The sequence below is a fragment of the Grus americana genome, chromosome 24, assembly GCF_028858705.1.
Source record: "Grus americana isolate bGruAme1 chromosome 24, bGruAme1.mat, whole genome shotgun sequence".
Taxonomy (NCBI): Eukaryota; Metazoa; Chordata; class Aves; order Gruiformes; family Gruidae; genus Grus; species Grus americana.
This window is the reverse complement of record NC_072875.1, coordinates 174,752-198,574: the sequence shown is the minus strand read 5'-3', so window position 1 is coordinate 198,574 and position 23,823 is coordinate 174,752. Positions and strand designations below refer to the sequence as shown.

At 49.4% G+C, this 23,823-nt stretch overlaps 1 protein-coding gene across 5 annotated transcripts in view; it reads left to right on the top strand.

Annotated features, from left to right (window-relative positions):
* GRIK4 (glutamate ionotropic receptor kainate type subunit 4) overlaps positions 1–23,823 on the top strand; it is a 207,195-nt gene that overhangs the window by 142,966 nt on the left and 40,406 nt on the right. For all 5 annotated transcript variants that reach the window (XR_008574079.1, XM_054803100.1, XM_054803101.1 and 2 more), the window contains 3 exons: positions 3,019–3,197; positions 6,464–6,517; positions 18,532–18,693. Coding sequence is in view for 4 of the 5 variants with exons in the window: in XM_054803100.1 (XP_054659075.1) it covers positions 3,019–3,197; positions 6,464–6,517; positions 18,532–18,693 (395 nt within the window). In the remaining variant the exon portion in view is untranslated. The remainder of the gene's footprint in view (positions 1–3,018; positions 3,198–6,463; positions 6,518–18,531; positions 18,694–23,823) is intronic.

Genomic DNA, 23,823 nt, shown 5'->3' with positions numbered 1-23,823 from the left:
TGGAAATGATAATTTCCTCGAGCCGGAGGAGGAGATCAAACGCTTCCTTTTCTGCCTGGTCTCGCTTCCTCCTCTCTGTGCCCGATGCGCTTTAGAAACTTAGCATCTGGGCTCTGCCTTCCTCACCGCAGAGGCCGGGGTGGCTCTCTTACCTGGGCTCGTGCCCCGGTGAGCCGTGGGCTGGAGGAGAAGGCGGCAGCGGAGGTGCAGATGTAGCCAGCAAAGAGAAGAATGAAGAGGAAGCTCAGGGTCCGATGTGAATCGCAAACTCATGGCAGTTGGCAGAGGGATGCTCTCCAGTCTGCAAGATTAACTTACAACTGAGATATACAACCTTTGGCGTTAAGGAGCAGGATCTAACTTTATTTCTGCAAGAAATTAAATAGAAAAGATGCATTTCCAAAGGGGGCGGCTGAAGATTTCCCTTCACGCGCTCACTCCTTTCCATGAATTTCTGTCCCCTTGAAAGCCACGTCGTGGTGTAAATCTGGCCTTCTCCCACCAGCACAGTGGCGTGCAGAGTAGCGCAGCTTTCCCTTTTCCTTCAGGTCTGCCCAAAGCCGAGCACCCGGGGCCGTGATCTCTGGCAGCGCCCCAAAACGACTGCAGTGCAAGCACTCCCTGCTGGCAGCCCCTGCTTCGCTTGTCTGGGAGTGCTCTGCAAGGGCAGGAGTATTTTGTGCTCAGCGATAGTCCTGGGGACTTCAGTTCATGGGTTGTGGTGCACCAGCAGGTCCTGGCGTCGGTGGCCAGGTGCGCTCAGCCCTTGTCACTGACTTGAAGTGGGTGCGGGTTTGGTAGTGGGTGCCTGGGGAGCTGTGGCTAGTGCTGCCTCCCCTCCTCCTAAGCATCCACTTCTTACAGACTACGGCATTAAATGAAACTTAAATCGTTGGGGGGAAAAAGGATAAGTTCCCATGTCTTTTTTTTTTTAATGCAAGACTTTTATAAAGTTAATAAAGTGCTTTAAAAACCTTCCTTAGTTTACAGCAGCAGATTTTGCTGGGATAAGCTGTAAGTAAACTTGGTATTCTCAGGACTGTTACTTGCAGCAACCTGTCTGGTCCCTTGCAGATGTGGAATACAGTGAAAATAAACCTCACAGGGATCAAATGAAGGGCTTAGGTAACATTTACTGTTCACTTGAGCTAGCACACAAAAAAGTATTGAGGTGAGGTCTAGTCCGTGTGTCCTGCACACAGAGTGAATTCACTGGCTAGCGAGAAAGAAAAAGAAGCCGGTGTGATCCGGAGAAGTCCTGGCCGCTGCTGGTTTTGTAGTCCCTTGCCGAGTTCCTCCCACCCATACTCAGAGAAAAGGTAAGAGGCGAATGCATTGTAAAGGGCTCAGTGCAAACTTAGCTTGCTGGAAAACTCTCACTGTGAATGAGAGGCTCCTCATCTTGGATGTATCCCTTTTAATGCACTGCTTTGTTACCTTTGTGAAGTGCTGGGAGTCCTTGAAAGCAGCGCTCTCTAACGCTAATGACATCGCATTGTATCGCTTCCCGGCCCCTGACCTTCTGGTGAGTGAGCGGCTTCATGCAATCAGAAGTACAGTTAGGTTAAGAGTGGAGCTCTGCCTCGAGGATGGGTTTTGCCCCTCCACCAGCCGGGACGTGATTCTGCTGATAGTTCTGTTCTTTTCAGTTTCCTTCAGTTCAGCTTTCCCCCTTCTTTTTGGATTGTCGTTCTGCAGGGACGGGATGTGTGACCGTGCTAGCTGTCTGTGTCTTGCTAATGATTACATCTGGTGGTCTCTCTGCTCAATCAAACTTGACAGGAGGTTATTTCCTCATGAAACTCAGCGGCTGGATAGAAGAGACAGACTCTATCAAATACGCTTTCTTGACTAAGAAAAGCTGCAGCGGGAACTTTGACGTCTTATTAGGCATCAAGGAAGCTGTGTTGGAAGGAGCCCTTGCAGTGACCTAGCTGCAGGAAGAAACTTCAGTCAGAAGTGCTGGAGGCAATAGGGCAGAAGTCCAGGGAAGTCTGGACTCACCTATGTGGGTGCTCACTAATTATTACTTCTTTTCTTCAGCTCCCATCTGAAGGGAGAGCCCAGACCTGCAGGCTGCATGGGGAGTGCCGAGGTAGCCCGTGTCCTGGCTCTTTGCCGTGGCTGATCACATCCAGACGCTGCCCGAGGAGGTGGAGGGCTGCGCTGTGCTGGGGCGCTCGGAGGGCTCAGTGGGGCACAGGGGGAGGCAGAAATGCAGATGCCCGGGCAGAACGAGGGAGGAGAGCTTTGATGTGGCGGTGGAAGGTGGGTCTCCAGAGACCTTACCCAGTGATGGAGCCTCTCGACTGTGAACATTGTCCTACTTTATTATCTTAATTTCTCCATAAAGCACTGCATATGCTGGTTGGTTTGTTTTATTATTTGCTTCTGTGCCAGTCCTCAGTTTGCAAGTAATTCTGCACTGTGCTAGCACCATACTTAAAATTTTTTTCACAATTTTTTAATGTAAACCTAATGCTGTATTCTTGCAATGATCTCTGCTTTGCCTGACTCTCAGCAGAGCCTTCCATCCCCAGGGACACATGCCCTTGGAAGATAGCAGCTCCCCATCAGAGTGCTCCAAGAGCTCCAAAGGGTATCAAGTTGTGCCTTGCAGGGCACTTTAGTTTGGGAGCTAGTAATGCAAAGGCTTAGGAGGAGGAATCGCCTCCCAGCAACCCGCGATAACCAGAACAACCCTGCATGCAGGAAGATAATGGATAACTTGTCTGGACTTTTGAGTCCTGAATGAATTTGTATCGGTGATCTTATCTCTTCCCAAGAGGTGTTTGGAGCCACTTTTTGTCTGGAGAACAGCTGGAGTAGCTCCATCAGTTCCCGTTCCCTGCTAGCCCAAGCAGCGAACCTGCGCTGCAGCCCCAAATCCTTTCCTTTGCAGCCCATAAACACAGGACTGCTTCCTACCAGGGATGACTGTGGGCCGTGGGAGAAGTGCTTTTGGAACCAAACATAAAATGTAAAGATATCTGGTTTTTTTCTCCTTTTTATTTGAAGGCCTTTTAAACCTAGAGAAGTTGCTTCGGCAGTTCCTCATTTCCAAGGACACTCTCTCAGTTCGGATGCTAGATGACAGCCGGGATCCTACCCCTCTCCTAAAAGAGATCCGAGATGACAAAACAGCTACCATCATTGTACATGCCAACGCTTCCATGTCTCATACCATTTTGCAGAAGGTAAGTGTCTATTATGTGTCACAGTTGTAAATGCTGCTGCTTCCACCGAACGAGATACCGCGTGCGGTACATGAGCGTGCACATGCAGGTGTTGTACGATAATAGAGTGTAAAAATTCCTGCAGTGACACTGGAAATGCTCTCTGCTGAGAGGGGAATTGCCACTGATGGAGTTTCTGGGGAAAATAATTTGCGCTCTCTTTCCAGGACTGTATCTGTAGAAGCAATGGTTTAATTGCTCTGAGCTGATGTGTTTGCTTTCTAGAAGTTGTGTGTGCTTGTGGCTCCTGTTGCCATCAAACAGCTGTGGAGGGCTGCCTGGCACTCTGAAATTAGTCAATCAGTGCCATAGTTTTGGTTTGTTGTTTTTTTTTTCTCCAAGTACATTTCTAACTTTTTGCTTCCTTTTTTTTTTTATTGTATTATTAACCGAGATTTTATTTTAATCACGTTTATTTTTAAATGGTCTCTTGCTGCAGTTTTTAGCATTTGTTTTGATAGTCTACTTCAAAATCGAGCAGTGGCTCCAGATGGAGTCTGAAGTTGCGTAGAGTTTCCCACATCCTGGAAGGAACAAGAAGTACTTTCCTGAATGGAGGCAGGATCCAAGCAGTGGGGTCCCCCCGTGGCTGTTGGTGCAGGCATTACACACGGTGTTCTGGCTGCGGTATCAGGGAGTCAGTCATTCAAAGGCCTTGACTGTATCAGATTTATCCCTGAGGACAGTCAGCAGAAACCATTAGAGCTGTTTTTATTATTCCCCACCCCCTCCCAAAGATTTTTATTCCACTGCTTGCGATTTTGCATTTCTAAATAGGCAGGTTTGGGGGTGGGGTTCGGGTCCCCTCTATGCAGAGAGGGGATTTTTGTGGGGTTTTTCTTTTCTTTTCTTTTTTTGTTTTTGTTTTTTTTTTTCTTGTCCCTGTTGCGTGCTGCCTGGCTGCTGAGGGCTGTCCCCCTTCTCTGTTGCTATAGTGACTTCCCACAGGCACACAGCAGCCGCTCTTCAGGCACCCGCAGTCTCCCTTCCTGGCTTGAGCATCCTTCTACCACGACTGATAAAGATGTCAGAGATTGCCACGATTTTTCAGCAGTTCAGTAAAACCCAATGTAGTCTTCCCGGCTAGAGGATTGTAGGAATGGAAGGTAATAAATAATGAGCTTCTGATCTGGCGACTTCTTGCACCTTGGGAGGCTGGGAAGTATTTTCTTTATAGAGGTGCAACTAGAGTAGGGAGTGAGATTGCGATGAGCAAGCAGGTACGTCCTTGGCCCCTGCCCACCGGTCACCAAAAGCGAGAAAAAATGCACTATCGGTTTGAACGTGCCTCATGTCAGATCTGTCTCAGGAGACCAGTCCTGGCCTCGGACAATGAGAGAAATTGCAATTTCTCATCTCCTACCCTCCGCATATGGTCTGGAGACACATGGTTGCTTCCTCGATTACCAGCCTGTCCCGGCCGCCCACCTGCCAGCGGGCACGTTAAATGGATGGGAGCGATGCTCGCAGGAAGCGCTTTGTTGCTCGCTTTGATTTTCTGCCCTTGAAATCAAATGCACTGACTTCAAAGTGGGTCAGAGGGAGAGCTGACATTATCGCTGTCCCCAGGAAGGGAGAAGGGAGGGAAGTGGGTGCCAGGTTTTATTGTGTAGGGGCTTGAAAATGAGGCAGCTGTCTGGAAAGCTAGCTGAAAGGCAGGTCGGCAGCCTCCTCTGGCTCCTTTCGGTCAAATGACTTTGCTGTGTCCGTTTTGCCACCTGTGCAAGGGACAGGGTGACAGTGTGCAACTGAAGGGCTGGACACAGCCAGACCTAAGCCACCGTCAGTCCTCTGTGGGCACCCAAAGCTTTCTCTGCTGCCTGTGTCCGCTCCCACTGCAGTGGTGGTGGCCTCGGTTTTGCGCAGGCATAGATAAAGAATAGGGAGAGGTGCAATCTAAGCCGCCTCTTCTCTGTATCTTTCCTTCATTCACTTTCTGTTGTCACCATCCTCCAGCTTCTGGGGGAAATGGAAAGGGACTAAAACCAAGTAAGGAGGTGCTGCCTTTAGTCCTTCCCTCCCTGCCTCCAGTTCCTCTGTGCAGTCTGGGGTGATGGGAAAACCGCTTTGCCAAGGTCCGGAAGCATGATTTGAGACCAGCTGTGCTTGGCAGCGAAACATAGGCTTTCAGGAGGATCTGCAGATTAATCCCCCACTTTCCTGAGCGTCTGTTCCCAAAACCAACTCCTTGTTTACTGAGAGTTTTGAATTTTGGGACAGGACTTCAATGATCTGGTCTCTGATCTCTAGAACAGATCACCCCATGGAAAAATCTGTGTGTGTCTCTCTGCATTTCCATACGCTTTTACCCTCTTTTTTTCTATTTCTGTGCCTATTGCAACACTATCTACATTCTGGAGAAAAAGCTGAGTTGCATTCACGCTAATTAATTTGCAGGACTGAAGCCCAAATCTGACTGATATATGTGGGAAAACCACCACTGGGATGACTGTCCTTTTTCTGTAACTCCAGAGGAGCTTTTTGTGCCTGGCTCTCGGCATCACGGTGTTTGTAGCGCAAGGACACAAGCCTCGAGCTCTCTCAGTTGCTGCTTGCCCTCGTTATCTTCAGAAGGATGTCGATACTTGAACAGGAGAAAAGCAGCATCCATTTACAAAGCAGCAAACCTCAGCCAACCTCTCTTTCCTCCACGCACACAGCACACCCGAGAAGCTCCTCATCCCAAGGGGCTCTGGAGGGCGCACACTGGGGATGCAGGACGCCAGCTCCCCTTGCCGGGGTCTGTACGGGCCGTTGCTGTTGGGGGGTGCAAAAGCTTTTACTTCCAATGGGCGTCTTCCTTCCGGGTTATCCTTGACCGGATACACGTGCGGGATGGGGGCCACGTGCAGAAACCCCTGAATGTCATCTTGCACCGTGCTGCAGAGGGAGCGGGGACGATCGCAGGGGTCCCGAGCTGCAGCTCGTGCAGCGGCGGGTGGTTTCTCTGTGGCAGGCAGCCCCTGAGCAGGTGCTTTGTCAGTGCTGTTGCGGAGAGGAGACCTCGGAGGTAGGCTCAGTCCTGCTGAAAAATTGGTTCCCCAGACTTTAATTTCACAGGTCAAATTGTGTTGCTGTGTCCTACCCTTCCCCACCTGCAGGAATACAGCAACGCTTGCACGGAGCGATAAGGATGAAAAAGCAAATGTGGCCCAGTCTCTGCCTTGCCGGAGTGGAGATTGAAGATTGTCAGGCTCTGGTCTAATCTCCTTTCCTCTCCTTCACAGGCAGCTGAACTGGGAATGGCGTCTGCCTATTACACGTATATCTTCACTAATCTGGTAAGACGTTTTTCTCAGCTTTTCTCCCGTGTGCGTGTAGAGTCATGTTAATGGGAGCTGATCTCCCCGGCCCGTGGGAATGTTGGGAAGAGCCGCGTGCTTGTGGAGCAGAGGATTTGTGGGGGAGGGAGGCAAGGAGGGGTGTCCCCCTGTGAACCTGAGCATCAGTCAGGAAAAGTCTTGCCCTGGCCTTCAGGAGGTGAAAGCCAACAGGCGCCCAGCAGCACCGATCGATCCCGTGCAGCTGCTGAAGGCAGGGTTTGCAAACGCTGTGGCCGGAGCCGGTGTGATGAGATGCGCGGGTCCGTGGGAGGCACCAGCGGACGGGTGGTTCCTGACTGAGGGTCCGGGAGGGTTACGCTGGGGGTGTCAGCCCCTGAGCCCGTTCCCCGTGCCAGGAGAAGGGCGAGCTGCGCCGGGGCGTGCGTGCAGAGGGCCCCGCGGCCCCGCGCTATTCAGCTGTGCCTCTGAGAGCAGCTGTGCGAGACAAAGGAAAGATGATACCATAAATGTCGAGAGGCGTAGCGGGGTATATCTTCAGCATGGCCCCTGGTGATTTGGCTTTATAGCTACTAATAACATTAATGGGGGGATCGTGCGGTTAAATCCCCGAGTACTGTGCTAAACAAGGAGTAATGGGCTTAGGCAGCAGCAGGGGGAAACCCAAAATAAACATCAGAGAAACTTCTCTTGCTGCAGCAGCTACAAGGCTCTTGAACAGGCTGCCAAGTGGCATGGAGGAAATGCTACTGCCAGGAGGCCAGATACCTACCTATTAATGCTGGTGTGGGGATGATGGAAACCTGAGTGCGGCAGGATGGGCCGGATGATTAAGTGGAGGTGCCTTCCAACCCCAAATGATACTCATATTCTCTAATTTCTATTAATATTTATGCCAGGGTGTGCGTGTGCCAGGAAAGCCGAGAGCTGAATCACGCTTTGTGTTTGGGTGGGAGACAGACGGGAACGGATGGAGCCAAATGTGTAGGCAGGAGAGCTGGAGTGGAGAGGAGGAGGGGGAAGGAGTGAAATGGAGGGGTTGAAAGCCAAGAGAGCAATTGGGACAGAGAATGTAAAAGGGATAGGGAAAGGAGATGTCAGAAAAAAGAAAAATGAGAAAGGAAAAAAAGCCAGAAGCTTCCTACCTGAACTAACAGCATTCTGTTTCCTGCTTAGCGCGTGATACGTAGGTCCTAACCTTGCTCGATATCAGTCCAGCAAGAGCAAGCTTCACTGCGCCTGTTTATCCCCATGCAAACAATTGGCGCTGGAAAGCAAAAGGAAGGGGTGTACCTGGAGGGGATCAGGCAGCGATGGGTGCTGAGGGAAGCGCCGTGCCCTCGGGAGGTGAAGGGCACTTGTTTGAAGGCAGTGGCTGCTGCTCCGTGCTTTCTCGCCCCCAGTGCCAGCCCCGAGTCAGAGCATAGCTGCTGGTAGAGCTGGTAAGGGACAGGATCCCCATCAGATCCCTCTCACAGTGCTAAACCACTCCAGTCCCAGCAAGTAGTTTTCCTGTTGCTCTCCAGTCCCAACAACTGTTTCTTGTTCCACTTGCCTTCCCCAGCCCCAGCAGTCGCTGTGCACGCCACGGACCGGGGCTGTGCATGTAATAGGGGATTTCTTCTTGCACATCACCAGCACAGTGGAGTCCGTGTTCCTGGATGATGCTCAGGCAACAGAAATAACTATAAAAATTAAGCTCCCCACTGCCGCCACCACCACCAGCAGACTGGTTTTGATCGTGGGCGTGATTAAGCGTTTGCTCGAGGTCGGGAGGTGAAATTTGTCTTTGAAACCCACTCATCTAGTGTGATGCAGTTATGGCAGGTGAGAAAGAAATGAATTTAGTTGCCATTCACTCTCACAGGATATTAATCCGTTTACCCAGGCTATTTTACCACTTGGCCCAAAAGACCAGCCCTCAGCAGAACTAACTGGATTTTTGGCAGGGACCATTAAAGAAAGGTGACATCAGGCAAAACCTGGGCAGATGGAAGAGACGTTTAAGGAAATTAGTAATATTTAAATGGGGATGAAAGATAGGAGTGAGCAATTTAGACTAATAAATCTGGAGGGATTATCAGGCTCCTAATGAACCCTCTGAGGTTTCGCAATCACTGCCTAATAGAAAAGATAAAATCATAGTGAGCTGCTGTCAAGGGGAGCAAGCATAAAGATGGCTTTAAATGGAAGAACCACCCATCAGAAGGGGAATAGACAGTCTGTATAGCATTAAGCTGCCTGGAGATGGAAAAATATTTCAGGCAAAAAAAGAAGAGAAAAGGGGATAAAATGCTGAATTAAACACCTGCCCTGTGGCACTAGAGGGGAATTCTGTTTCCGTCTTCTAGCATTAATTTTATTTAATAAGCACATCCCAGCCGACAGCTAGTTGTGTGTCGCAGCTCTTCTCTCTGCGGAGGGTTAGATGAAGGCAAGTTGCTGCAACTCCCCTGGCGCCGGTCCGTGGGGAGAGCGATTCGGGGGTGACAGCTCCTCCGTAGCCAGCCTGATGACTGCAGATAGCGTCAGCGTTGCTCTCCCCGCCGTTCAGCGGGGAGGCAGAGCGGCGCGTGAAAGCAGATGCCAGCCTTTGGCAGGAGATTGCGGGAGCAAATGAGGAGGAAGTCCTCGGCCCCCAATACATTTCCATCAGAGCCGAGGCGAGCAGCCTGATGTAAAAATATCCACAGGCTAATTTACTGCATGCGGATTCATTATCAGCCTCCTTCAGCCAGCTCAAGGGACCTTTTTTGTCAGCAACAGAAGCTCAACAAATTTTCTAGGAGTCCTAATGAAACTCGCAGAACAGAGCACGTCTGTTGCGTTTTCCTTCCCTGCGTTCCTCGTCTGCGCATGAGGTACTCGTGGCAACTAAGCATCCTGCTGTCCTCGGTCCCCTTGCAGAGAATCTCCATTTGACCAAGTTCCTTCGTGGCATCTCCACACGGTGACAAACTCCCTTGCTCTGGGGCTTGCCCTTCTGGGAGGGCTGAAATTTCCCGATGATTAATTGCAAACGCTGACCCAGTGGCCAGCTGCTCCCTGCGCCTGGGTTTGTGCGGTGCTGAGCTGGGGCTCAGAGCTGTTCATCGTCCCTTCCCCGCTCCCCGGCAGGGCACAGCGTCTCTGTATCCACGCAGCTTCTGACTGCGTAAGGGGCGATGGTGTGCTCCGTAATAATAACAGTAGTAGTAATAATAATGCCAGTGTATAAATAGAGCATTGGAAACAGGCTGTTGTGCATAGGAAAAATGTTCCTCCTAGTGCTGGAAATCCTTGAAATCCGCAGCGCAGAGCGGGAGGGGTGTTGGATGCCTCCAAAATCCTATGCTACAATTAATTCTTTTAGCTTGTTAATTCTGTGTAGCTTGTTTTTGGTTTTGTCTTTTTTTTTTTTTTCTTCCCTCTCTTTTTTCTCTCTTTTTTTTCCCTCTCTTTTTTTCTTTTTAATATAGTATATGGACCTTGGGCTGGGTTTATATTTCAAAACATTTATCAAGGAGATTAGATAGAAATAATTGAAACAATTAAAATTATTACTGCAAGAAGGGAGGTGTAAAGGAGTTTTACTAGTGCCTTGAGTCAGATGCTCTATTCATTGGATGCGGTTTTGTTCCCTGACAATATTGTGCGGAGGTGTTGTTGCTGATAAAACAGCTGCCGTATTCAATTTCCAGAGACCAGATAAATCAGTTTTGGTTTGGTTTTTTGCTTCCTGTTTTTCCTTCTTTGTTAGTGATTTATAAAGAGGTTGGTCTTCATATAGGATGAGGTTTTCCAAAGCTGACTTGTCACTCTGGATGCCCCATTGGAAATGGAGGGGGGGGGAATAGTGCCCAAATCACCCAGACAACGTCACACGTTTCAGCAGTGGCTTGTCATTATGGTAACATCCTTTGGAAAGAGAGACTGACGTACAGCAAAGCCGAGGGCAAGTGCCCTACAGGTCAGTTTTTGGCTGGGACTGTGGAGCTTGGGTTTGTAGTCCTGCTTTGTGAAATTACCTTCTCTTGGTGAAGTGACCTTCTCTTTCTGTGTCTGTGTGTGAGTTCTAGGGGCTTGGCCCCGCTGCACCAGCTCTGCCGGCCGCGAGCACCCTCGCTCTCCATTGCGCTCGGGCACAAGTGAAGAACACGGACTCTCTTGTTACACTTTGACATATTTTACCTTGCAGTCCAGCCAGCCTTCCGGATTCCCGGTAGCTGATGCAAACCTTTTTGTAGAGCCCTGATCATTCCCTGGATTTATGGTTCATATTTTCAGTGGCATGTGGTAGCAGGGCAAACAAATCAGGTTTTTGCAAGGATGCCAGAGCAATTTCTCCTCATTCTAGTTAGCATGAGAAAAGGAGGATTTAGACAAAGCAGTGATCTGTACCTCCCGGCGTTTTGCTGCCTGTGCTACCTTACCTGTCTTGGGTCTTCTTTATGTGTTGTTCAGAGTCCATCCTGTGCTTGATTTCCAGTTGTTGAGTAAATCATTCTCTCGGATACAGCCCAGGAAAAGTCTCTCTCTTTCTTTATCCTCATGGTGTCTTGTCCTATTTTGTCTTTCAGACTTTCTACCCCTTGTTTTCCAAGAGCTGTGCTTTTCAGGTCCCAACGTTAGCACTTGACCTCTTTGCTCTTTGAGGACTGGACACTCTTCAAACAGGCTCCCTGCAGAGAAGTTGAAGTAAATTGCTTTTACTAAGGATGTGGGCAATGTATTTTCCTAAATTGCTCTTGTCTGAAGAACAGCCTCCAAAATGTAATAGTTCTCCTTGCATGAGGAGGTAAAAGACCTATCCTTACTAGCATATGGCACACTGATGCTTTTGTGATGCATCAACTTTGTAAAAGCAAACAGATTATATATGGACATTTCCCCTAAATTGTCCCTGAGTTCACTGAGATGGTAGTTCCTCTTTAACTCCATGAATAGCCAAATAACAGTGCCTGGGGTAGATCTCTCACATCCACTTACGTACTCAAAAGGCCACAATTTGTTGCTGTGATGACTTTTTTTCTTCCAGAGAAATTGATTTTTACATGTGGCCCATTATAAACTTATTGACTCTGTCAATAGTTTATAAATAAACTGAGCCTTTCAAGAAAACCATAAAGCACTTAACATAATATTGTCCACTTGAGTAAATAAATAAATGTGTTCTTAGAGGAGCTTAGGAATAATTAACAGACTCGGCAGCTCAGCCCTGAGGGCAACAGGATCCTGAGAGGCAAAGGCAGGTATTGCTACATCTGTCAGAGGCAGTCTGACGATCTCAGGGGAGAAATTGGTCGCTGGTGCCAGATAGTGAAGAACTGACCATTGCAGGAGCCAAACGTCCCAGTCACGTAATAATGACACGACCATGCGCAAGGCTGGTAGCGATGCTCGGGTGGTGGTCCCTGGCGTGCCTCTGTTACGGAGGAGGGGAACCCTGGGAAAGTCATTCACTCTAATCTGTGTTTTGTCTCCTTTGTTGATTTGTATGTTTTTCTCCCTTGTTGTACTCTTGCCGCTGTTAATGATCTCCATCAGTGCAAGAGAGCTGTAGGCGATCTCAGTGACACAGGAGCCTAAAGTCTTTCCAAGTTTCTTGTGAGGAATTCTGGTTTTAGCCATTTGTTTGGGTGTCCCTGGAGGAAGAGTAGTACTTCTGCTCCCCTCTCTGTCAGCAAGTCTTGCTCCGGGCTCAACATGTTGTTCGTGCCTGAACTGTGAAAACCTGGCGTAACAGCAGAGCAGTCGCACCAAATCTGTTCCGAGTAGACAGCACCAGGATGGTACCTTCTGCATCTTTGGACTAAGTGCACTAGTCCTGACACCCACGGCCTGGGGAGAGTTTTGTTTGCCCCAAGAACCAAGAGCTGAGATACTTTACCTCCTCTGGCTAACCCTAAAATGGTGAATAGTGATGCGCGTTGGCATCCAGCGATGTCAGCAGTGAAGTCGCTAGAGCTGTGCTGACTATGCACTGGCTGGAGGTTTGGCTCTTACGTGAAAGCTGCCAGGCAATCTCGGTATGGGAATTGAAAGTCTGTGTTTGGAGGGCGACAGCTTTTCTAAGCACCAAATACTCTAGAAATGGAAGTTTTGCCAGAGCGAGGGCTTAATAGAGAAATGGAAGTCCTGGCCCAGTATTCTCCTTCCCATCCCACATAAAAATAGAGAAGGAACAGTAAGTACAGTGTGTTCTGGACCCGCAGCAAGCTTGTGCCTGGTGTAAATCAGCCTTCACTGCCGTCAGAGGGCCGGATCCTTGGCTGGGACCGAGGGGAATGAGGTCAGTGCAGTCTGCTGAGCTCGCAGCACCAGGAGTTTTTCCTGCTGAGCACTGGGCAATGACAGCATCAGAGGGTGTTTTGGAGGCTGCTAATCAGCAGATCCAAAAATCCAATAAAGTCCTTGCAGTAATTAAGAGAGGAAGATAACCACGTGTGTATGAGCAAGAGAGAGGAGGGAGGGATGGGGACATCTTTGTGTTGGTGCAGGCTGAACTGAACAAATCCTGTTCCTTTCTGCAGGTTGGGATGGGGTGAGGTCAAGCAGGGTGTGGGAAGGTCTTTAGACTTTATGCTTGTCTTCAGTGTGCAGGTAGTGGCCGCCGTCTCCCTGCTTCCCGGGTGATCCAGGTTATTAAAAATGTGATAAGAATCGAGTTAGGGAGCGAGGTTCTGCACACACAAATGGGATGCAGAACAATATCACCAGCTAAATCAATAAAGCTGGAAGGAGCTCAATAGCTGATGCAGAGCGCTGAATAGCAAACTGGCCGTCTCGCCGCTGCGGGGTGAGCAATTAGCAGGAGCCACTCGCTGAAGTGAGACCGCAGCGTGGCAGCACGGGGGAGTCTCGAGGGTTTGCAGCTACACAGTTTAAAAAACATTTGCTTATTGGGCAGCCTGTTACGACGCTAATAATCCCCTGCTTGACTGGCCCCTTCCACGCAGAAGTCTCCAGCCTCTTCCCAGTCTTGGGAGGGAGAACGTGATCGGTGGCAGTGGGGCCGGTAGCGAGGAAAGACCTGGACACCATTTGTGGGGTCTGCTTTAGTCTGGGAGTAGATTACTTAGGTGCGGATTTGGGAGGATATTTCATTAGTTACGTGCTTAAAAACAAATCCTGGCTTTGATGCTTTGCATCGTAAGGCGCGTTGTTAATCCAGGTCTCTCTCAGGCTGAATTGTGCTGTCAGGTTTTTAATTACTTGCTATTTTTTGCTCTGTGCCTCAGTTTCCTCCTCTGTATCGTGGATATAATAATTTCCTGGCATGAGTCCTCATGGGGCAAGGCAGCAGTGATTTTGTATGTGGACCCGGCACCGTGCTGTGACAATGTGAGGAGCAGCGGGTTGCTGCTGCTGTGTTACAGAGCCGTAGTGAAATAGGCAGGGCAGGAGCGGGATTTCCATCAGAAACCCACCAGCGCGTTGCAGGAGCCCCGTCACCGGTGCAGGCTGAGGTGGGAGAGGGCTTGCAGGGGCCGAGTCCTGGTAGGGATCAACTGGCACGCAATCCAAACGTGTGAGTCGAGAGTCCCGCACTGAGTAAATACGCTTCCACCTTATGGGTGGAGAATGGAGACTATAGCCTGTAAATCTCCCGATCGTAACTCACAGCTAGCGACGCCAGAAAATCCAAGCTCGTGGCTTTAAAATCATGAATTACAGAGCTTGGCTGTGTGGCTTTTATTAGGCAGGTTCTCCCAGTGATCTAAATGTTCGGGTCACTCCATACACACATGTAAAGTGAGAACGCAGGTCGAGTGCCGCACGAAGCACAGAAACCCAAGAGTGACTTCATCCTCTAATAACTCCTCCAGTGCTGTCTCCCAGGGAACCCCTTTGTATTCAATTAGCTAATGTGTGCCTAGCACTTTGAAAATATAGAGTGCCATAGAATTGCTAAGTGTTGTTATTTAACAGCACATATTTAGTGGTTGCAGCCCTGTAGTAGAAGTCAGAAAATCTACGCTGTAATTGCCTGGTGCTGCTGCAGAATTTGCTGTGATTTGAGCAAAGCCTGGGGATTTTTCTTCTGTAAAAGTTCATTAATTTTGGCTGCAGACCTTCAGGGCCTACTTTTTCTGAGATCTCATGAAACAGAATATTGACTTTTGGTGGGTGCTTTAAAAAACAGACCGAAAGAGGAGGAAGAATTCAGGCAGCTGGGATTGGTGTACCTGAAATTAGCCTTGACATGATCTTTGGTCTTCTCTGTACCTCAGGTTGCGCTACTTTGCATAAAGGAGCTGGACTGAGATGGAGGGCAAAGTGCTGGTCAACTATTGCAATTGCTCCAGTGTAAGGAGGCGGGGGGAGGGAAATCATTGGCGGTGGAATAGGAGGTAATCGGGGAGATGCTGTTTGCACCCATCTCTTTGATTCGCACCCTCTTGTGTTCACCGGGTACCCTGATCTTGCCTGACAGCACGCGGTTACAAAGCTGTATTTGTGCAGGCGGAGAAGGCTAGGACGAGGCGCACCAGGGCTTGGAGTCGCCCATTAAACAGAATCTGCTGACAGGTGTGAGTTATTTTCCTAATGGCTCCTTGCTCTTACTGCCTTGGAAAGCTATCTTCTAGCCTGCAAAAGCACCAGCCAGCACTGCAGATAAGGAAGAGTAACTACACGAGGAGAGGCGGCTGTGAAACTACTCTGCGTAAGCACTAGCCCCATCAGCTTTGTCTAGCAGTCGAGGCAAGGTCAGTTATATATACCATCGTTGTGCTTGGATTGTTTAAAATTTTTCCTAGCTTAGGCAAAAGTCAGCTTCGTTACATCTCAGTGAGAAATCCTTGGATCTGACACTGAATCCCTGTGCTCCCGCTACAGAGTCACTCCCGTGTCTGAGACTTGCTTCTCAAATATGAACGGTATTCCTCTACCTCAGCCTGACCTTCGAGAAGGTGAACGCATCAACACTTGCACGCAAACACGCGGTGAGAGGAGCCATCTGAGATCATCTCCGAGAGCAGGGTTTCCCAACGCCTTTTCCTGACCGCGCTCGCCTCTTGCCAGGCAGCGTCAGAGGCTCGGCCATCGCCCTGCCATCGGGAGGTAGGAGCGGGGCTGGCCCATGGGCCGTCAAGCTCTGGGAATCAGCTGAGGGGTGCAGGTCTCGAATGGCAAATGAGTTTGTGTTTGCAAAATGTGGGTTTGGAAATGTCAAGCGTGGTGAATGACTGTGTAGGAAAGGGAAAAAAACAAACGAGGACAGAAGCTGAGCCGGCAGCTACCGGAGCGTCCGGATGCTCTCACCCCTTTGCCCTCCGTAGCAAGCCTGACCTTACCAAATCTCTTATCCCATTGCAAATGAAGCGTGTCCCCCAAGGACGGTTTATCTCCATCTCATTGCATAGGCAGCTCATGGCTCATTTGCTTGTTTCTGACCTGGGTCTGCAGAATGCTTTTGTGCACATCTGATGGAAAAACATTTAAAGGCAGAGAGTTGGAGCTGGAGCAGAGGGACGGGACGGGCAGCAGTGCAGGGAAAGGGTCGCGTACAGGCCACGCGAACTGTGTGTTACAGAGGTGCGTGTTTTATGAGTGTGACAGCAACAGAAGTGGGGTTTTCTGCAGCTGGAGGCTTGCCTAGAAAAAGACAGATGTGGAGAGCGTTGGCTGTAGAGAAAGACCGAAGCTTGCAATGACCACCTACCACTATGGGAGCTGGGAAAAAGCTGCTGTTAACATTTGAACCAGAGCAAATTGTTGACTCTGGTGGGAGTGTGTCCAGGTCTGTCTGTGGTCGCTTTGTCAGGCAGCGAGCCCGGCAGCTGCCTCCATCCTTGGTGGGGCGCAGGAATTTCCCCAGGGAAACGGGGCTGATGCGGGTGGGGAGCTGTCCCAAAAGCTGTGCAGGGAGCTGAGCCGGGGGCTGGGACTGACCCCGTTGCTCAGTCAGCCCGAGCAGACTGTACTCATGGGTTCAGCCTTGCGCCTGCTGCATGATCGGGGCACGTCTCGCCTCTGCCTCAGTTTCCCCTATGTGAATTGAGACCTGCGGGGCTCATTCCCTCACCTAGGCATTGCTCATTTAAGGAGCAGAGCGTAACGAACCTGTCAGGGTCTGAGCAACCTCAAAAGCTTAGAAGTGTTTTTTGGGGGAGAAAAGACATAATAAGTAAAGGCACTAATTTCAGCTGCCTTGAGATTGGGGCAGTCTGGCCTGAGACTGAAGCCTCGGACTCTGTGTTTTGGTACATAACATCTCATTTTCCTTCTGCTGTAAAGAAGCCAAGAGGGCAGTCAGGCAGCTGCGTGCGTTGTGCCCTCTGCAATTTGCCTCCCGGCTCTGGCTGGGTGGAGGCGGTATTTTGTAGGGGCTTGACATGTCTCCTGCTGCTCTGCTTGCATCCAGGAACTCCTCGGGCCCAGGTCCTCATTAGCCATCTGCCTTCGTTGTGCAGGTTGACAGGACGCCGTGGGTAAATGGATAACCTGTCAGGAAGGCAGGAGGATAATATCATTCAAATGAATCAATAGTTCACAGGCAATTTCATGTTACCTAACGTTAATGCGGTTGTGTCCAAAACGCACTTAATCCTGTGTCTGATCACATTCTCGTGGGAGTTTGCCGTGCTGGAATAGTCTTGTAACTCCATGTTTCGGAGATTTACAGACATTGTTGCTACGTGCACGCATACGCAGGAAAGATAAAAAATGACTTGACTTGCTGAGATCTCATAGTCCGCAGAGCCAAAAGACATTCGTATTAGTGATGGAAGAGAATGGGTATCCAGCAGTTTCTGAAACTATTACTCCCACCTTCTCACTCCATTTTAGCAATTAGCAAAAGAGAAATTAGTGAGGAAGGCACCATTATTTCCTGCTAATAGGACAAGGAGGGCTGGACTCTTCTCCAGGAGCCAGCTTTGTCGTGTAACTGCTTCTTCCATTGACGTGAGTAGCAAAATAGAGCTCTCTGGGTTTGCTTTATTTTTTTTATGCAGTCGCTTTTTATACATCTTACCGTTTTGCTCTTCAGAAATGCAAGAGGATAGGCTCTGCACCAAAGCCCACAGTCTAAGCACCTTCCCACCCTCCGCAGGGCCATTAGGATGTCCTGTGATTGACATCTCCTCCTGGTACCCGATGGCACGAAGGAGCAGGGCAGGATTGCCCTGTGAGGAGGAACCGATTTAGTTTAACAGTTGAACCTTTGTATCACTGAATTGGATATGGTGGTGGTAGAGCAACTTCACTGAGTGGATGATGATTGCCACCCAGGCTGGGGTCCAGTTCAGGGCACTCCCAAAGGAAATTAAAAATGGTAAAGAAAGGACGTTAATTTCTTTCCAGAGTCTCCACAGTCTGGTGATCTTGGTGGTCGGGGGATCCCTCCTGCCCTGGGTTTGGATGGACAACCACTGCCCGCGTGCTCGCACTGTCTGGGGCTCTCAGCCGTAGCGCTACCTGTGCACAGCAATGTTTTCACGGTGAACGCAGCAGGGAGCTCTTTCTGGGAGTGCCTTGGAGAGAGCGTTGCTTGGGAAGTATAAATCTGCTAAGGAGCTCTGTGATCCGGACCTTCCACAACAGAGCTGACCTTCTCTGGCCAGTTATAGCAGGTTACCGGCTTCATCTGAAAAATATCACCTGCCTCCCTGCCTCTCCTGTAACCCCTGTGCTACAGGGAACCTCCTGTCAGGAGAGCTGGTTTGTAAGCTGCAAAGGATAACACCACGCACAGGCGTGGTTGGCAGGAACTGCGGCTCAGAAATGAAAAGTTCCCAGAACCCACTCTGGAGGGATTTTGGTCTTTTTGTGGGACTTGGCCAACTTGGCTGACATCTTCATTAAAAGCCTGAGACGGACAGCTTGCTGAGTCAAGTCCTGGTTAGCACCAGGCTCTTCCTTACCAGCCAGCAGGTGGATTTCAGCTCCACCTTGGAGGTGGTAGGTTCCAACGTGCAGGTCCCTGTAGCTGCGTGGTCCCATCTTCTCTTCAATGGTATTGAGTGGTTCTGAAGATTTTGGTGCCTGTTTTCTTCCCTAATCCTGTTTTCTGTTTTGGGTTCCTGTAGGAGTTTTCCCTCCAGCGCCTGGACAGCCTGCTGGATGACCGAGTCAACATCCTGGGATTTTCCATTTTCAACCAGTCTCATGCTTTCTTCCAAGAGTTTGTCCAGAGCCTCAACCAGTCCTGGCAGGAGAACTGTGATCACGCTCCTTTTACTGGGCCAGCAGTAAGTAAAATTCATTCCCATTGTCCACAGCCTCCCTGAGTCAGAAGCTGCTATAATCCATCAGGAAAACCTTGTGAAAAGAGCTGCAGACTGGTTCTGAGCAGACACTGGCAATGCAGTGTGAGTGAAGACCGTGCAGAGGTAGAAACTCTAGTCTCAAATATTTGGGTGCATGGTATTGACTAATTATTTAATTCAGATAACCCCTGTGCGAAAGAGCTCGGGCACATCACCAGGCTGCTGTCATCCCGCTGTACCTTGGATTGGCTTTCGCGGTTGTCAGTCCTGGGGAGATGGTGGTCCAGGAATGGAAGAATGAACCAGACAGAGCACCTTAGTTAAGTAGGTAGGAGAGGACTTGGGGTGTCATGCTGGGGAGCATCCTGGTCTGGAGAATACTAAAGCGATCCTGAAAGCCTGTGGTTGCCCAAAGGGACCTTGGGGAACCATGTGGGTATAGAGCTTTAGAGGGCTTGTCTGTACTTGAATGGCTGTACAGCTTTAAATTCAAGCCTGATCTTAATTTGAATTATATCTGGTATGTGAGTGCAGGGGACGATGCAGCCTTGATTCAGTGTCTCCTTGGTGAAAATTTGTCCCTGTGCATTTACCTCTAGGAAAATGGCTTGAGGAAGCGGGAGTCTGGATGCAAATAGCGTAGAAAGGGCTGGGCTTAGGCAGATGCCAAGGGGCTGTGTTATGTTGCGTGCTCTAACATCTCCCTGATGAGCGTGCAGATCAGCACTGAAATCTTCCCTAGGGACTCTTCATAACTGGAAAGGTTTGCAAAGCAGATTTGTTAAATCGGGGATGCGGGGGGCTGCGGCTGGAGCTGGGGGAGGGGGGAGAGAGAGAGAGAAAATGCCATCAGTGGAACCCTTTGCATCATTTTTAATGAACTCAGAGTCCCCCTTGACAAGCTGAGGCAGCTGCATGCTGCTGAAAACCTCCTTATTATCACTACAAAGTGATCTTAAGCAGGCAAAATAAGGAGCTTTCTGCCCTTTGTGTCCACATCCTATGGGCCTGACATGGAGCTCAGGCCGTAGTTAGTACGTGCCTGGGACCATTCTGCTCTCCCTCCTCCTAGCCCTTCTGGTTGGAGGCGGCTGCAGTGAGCTTGCTCTCTGCCCTGCTAAATCTCTGTAGATTGCTACCAGGATGCTTCCTGTTTGGATGACAGTTGCAGGGACTGTTCGGAGGCATTAAAAATAAATTTTCTTCTAATAGTAGAAACAGAAGACAGTAGGAACAGAAGCGTTGCAGGTGTGATAGGGAAATACATGATCTCATTGTGCTTCTTGAACAACCAGGAAAATTTGTAGGTGAAAGGATGCAAGACTATGCCCCATTGCAGCACTTTTTTTTTTTTTTTTTTTTTTTTTTTGGGGGGGGGGGGCAAGAGTGAAGGAGTTCAGGGCTGAATGGAGCTGTTTGGTTTGGGAGCCTGAACTTCCATTACCGGATGCTCCTTTCATTTGTTCATAAAGCACAATCAGGCTTCCTCCTGAGTATATGTCTAGAGGGAGGGGGCTCGGCCATGCTCCATTGCCCTGATCTAAACCGCTCCAGCTCTGCTGTCATTAGGGGACCTTCCCAGGGGCTGCAGTGCCTTCCCAGGCACCTGCGGTCTGGCTGCTCTTGGCTGTGCTGGTAGCTCCCCTTGTGCTAGGTGGTGGTCAGCTGCTCAGGAGGGATTGTTATTCCTGGGGTACAAATGGGAAACTGAGAAAGGGAAGGGAAGTGACTTTCCCTGTTATATCAGTCAGGGAATCTACAGCACGACTGGAAAATGGGTTCAGTTCCCCCAAGCCCTAGTGTGGAGTCTTAACCAAAAAAATATTTCTTTCTGATGATGCAAAGGTTCACTCTGTGTTTGTAGCAAGGCTCCATCACCAATATGCCATGTCCCAGGTGATAAGAAAAGTGCCTTGCCTCAGGTGGTGAAGTGAAATATTCCCAGGCAGGGCATGTGTTTCCTCTTCCATGTCTGCAAGGGAGATCCAATGCCGCTTTGCCATGCACTGTCTCTGCCGTTGGCGATTTGGCAGAGCTCATCTCCCAGAGAGCATCTCTCTGTGTAAGAACTTCCCCTTTCAGTCCTGGGAAGCAGATATCTCGTGGGATAGCTCATACTAAAAAGAGAAAAGGAAGCTCAACAGCTGGAAGTGACAGGAGGGAGGTTTCCTGTGAGCTGCAAAATCCCAGGGTTTTCTTGCTAGAGCTGAGAAAGCATCTGAGGAAGGAGGAGGGAGCTGCTCGCTCTAATGCCATTCTCATTAATCACATTGCAAAGAAAGGAAATCAGAGAAAATCATTCAAATTACAGATGGCTAGATTAGGTAATTAGAATTTAGGCTAAAACAGATGTTTGTAATTAAGTGTTTATGTCATTGAATAAAATCCAGATTGTAAAGTCTATTTCACAGGATTTTAATGGTTTTAATTCTCTGTGTTATGTTTGGGGGCAAAGATGCAGATGATAATGTTTTAGGAAGAAAAGAAAAAAACCACATGGCAACACCCAGACTAGCCAAACCTGTTCATATTTCCCTGGAGACCAGTTTACCTCTAAACATGGCCTTTACATGGGAGATTTCCGTAAATAGAAAATAAAGTAGGATCTTCCACTCAACTATGCTTAACCTGCTGTTGGTTTCTAGATCTGGTGTTGGGAGGAGGGTATGCTGCATTCAGGAAGGAGCTGTAGTGTACCAAGGTAAAGCTCGGGCATCATCCCTGTTCCCAAGGCGCAGGGCATCAGATAGCGTTAGCTGTCTTAGAGACATGGGTGGGAATGGTCCTGCCAGCTGCTGTGCACAAGGGCTGGAGATCGGTTTCTTGACCCTTTCTAGTTGGTGAGTTGTTCCCAGGGCTTTGCGTCACAGCCGTACGCTGCAACACCTCCTTAGCTCTCGGGGACAGCCTCTCCTCGTGCAGCTGACCGGCGTGCCGAGGGGAATGGAGCAGCGAGCCCGCCTGCCCAGCCCACCAGCTGCTCCCTTTTCTGGAGCCTTGTTCTGATGGGGCATCCATCGAGTGCTAATTTTTATCAGCAGATTTCGTTGTCAAGAATTAGGCTTTAGAGATAGAGGGAAACCCCCTGCGACCCACGAACCCGCAAGTGTAGGACCACCGCTGAGTTTACCATGTCTTTTGACGTGCAGCCTGTCACGGAGCTCTTACATTGCAGAGATGGTACAAAACCAACAGGGATCTGCACAAATCAGACGATGCACGCAAGGAAGAGAATCAATTTGTTAACAGGCAAATTGGCTTTTTGTGACAGAGTGACAAAACTGTGGTATAAAATGAGAACATAAAAGTAGTGAGAGATTTTATAGGCGACATGAAGAAAGTTGAGGCGATGTACGTGAGAGCAGTGACAGATCCCCCTTGCTGAATCTGCCTGGAGGAAGTTAAAAAGGTGCTGCCTTCAGCTCTCTCTCCACCCCTCTGCTGAAGGTGATGGCCCCAAGGCACGAGAGACCACATGCTGCTCTGCATCTCCTCCAGTGCAGAGTCAGGCAGCTTCCCTAACGCACCGCAAGCTTACGTGAGCCCGCAGGGAAGCGGAGTGGATGTGCTAAAATGACCCAGTCCCCATCTGAACTCTCCGGGCTGCAGGAGATGGCTGGAAGCAGTGACCTTGTGTTAACCCTCCGGCTAACCTTGCAAGACGACTCTTGCCTACCTGCGAAAGCCAGAGGGAGCAAAGAACCCAGAGGAGCTGCTGCGTTAGGTAGGTGATGTAGGGCAACAGGGCGCACGCTCCATTGGGCTGGCAGATACAGCCAGGAGAGCGGCAGGGTCGCAAGTGGCAGTGGAGCAGGACCATCCCACAGCTGCGACCACGGGAAGATGTGGAGTGCCTTGGAGGATTTTGGTACCAGAGGAGCAGAGGAAGGAATAGAGCGAAGGCCGCGAACATCCCTAGGCTTGAGTCCTGGTGGCTGCTCGAGAGATATGGAAAGGGGAATCCAGGTAGGTGTCTAAAAGGAGAGGCACGGGTCTGTTTACTTGCAGGTGGCTGTGTTGGCAGGCTCCTGTGCGTCCAGGCACCATGCTCCAGGGCTCGCACGACTGAGAGGCTGGCACAGGAGCCTGGTTTTGAGCCCCGTGGGGCAGGGAATGGCTGGCATAAATGAGAAGCAGCAGCATTGGTTATGGAAATGCGGTGCTTCTGAGGAAAGTTGTGATTTTTCTTTAAAAAAGGAAAGAGATATGCTGAGAGCGTGGAAGGGATTCCCTGTCCCTGCCAAAAGGACTTGATCTCGTGTGTCATAACCCCTTTCCCAGTCCCTAAATTGCTTGAAATCATAAGGGGGCTGCCAGAAATCCTAACAAATTGTTCAAGGCTAAGGAGTAAAATATTCCAATCAATAATGTCAAATGCTTCACTAAGATCTACAAGTCTCTTGCTCACCAGCTAATAAGAGATCATTAACTGCTCAGGGAAAATGGAAATGAAAACCCAACAGGAGACAATTAAAAATGCTGGGCCGATATTCCGATTTGGTATGAGATGGTGAAACTTTGGATTCACAGGGGTCGTGTTTTTCTCTCATAATGTTTTCATTTGGCCAACTGGTATTTTTATGGTTCCTGATTTGGGAAGGCAATTGCTAAATGCGTATGGTATCCCGTAATGTGAACGGGATTCGGTCCACAGTTAAAACTAAGTGTATGCTAAAGACCTTCTTGGAACAGGGGCCGAGAACAGGACAGGCAGGAGAGGTCCTATTAGGAAAGGAATTTATAGTGGAGGGAAAAAAGAAAGGTATGGAGAAGGATATATCAGCTGCTTTAAGAAGCTCTGGACAGTGCTTCCCAGGAAGGGCATGTTTAAATCGGATATGAATACTAAGCAAAAAACCATAGCAAACTTACCCGCAAACAGAAGGGAAGAAGGGCAGGAGAGAGGCTTGCTGCGGTTGCAAAGGGAACTGTGATGCCTCGTCACGGAGGCAGGGTAGGAAACAGGATACCCAATTTCTCTTCCCACTCTGCCACCAATTCCTTGTGTGTCCTCAGACTGCTCGGCATCTCTGATGTTAGTTTACCTCCTGCAAAATAGCTGTAATATAACTTCATAGCTCTGGAGCCAGTCAGTCCTTGTTATTAGCAGAA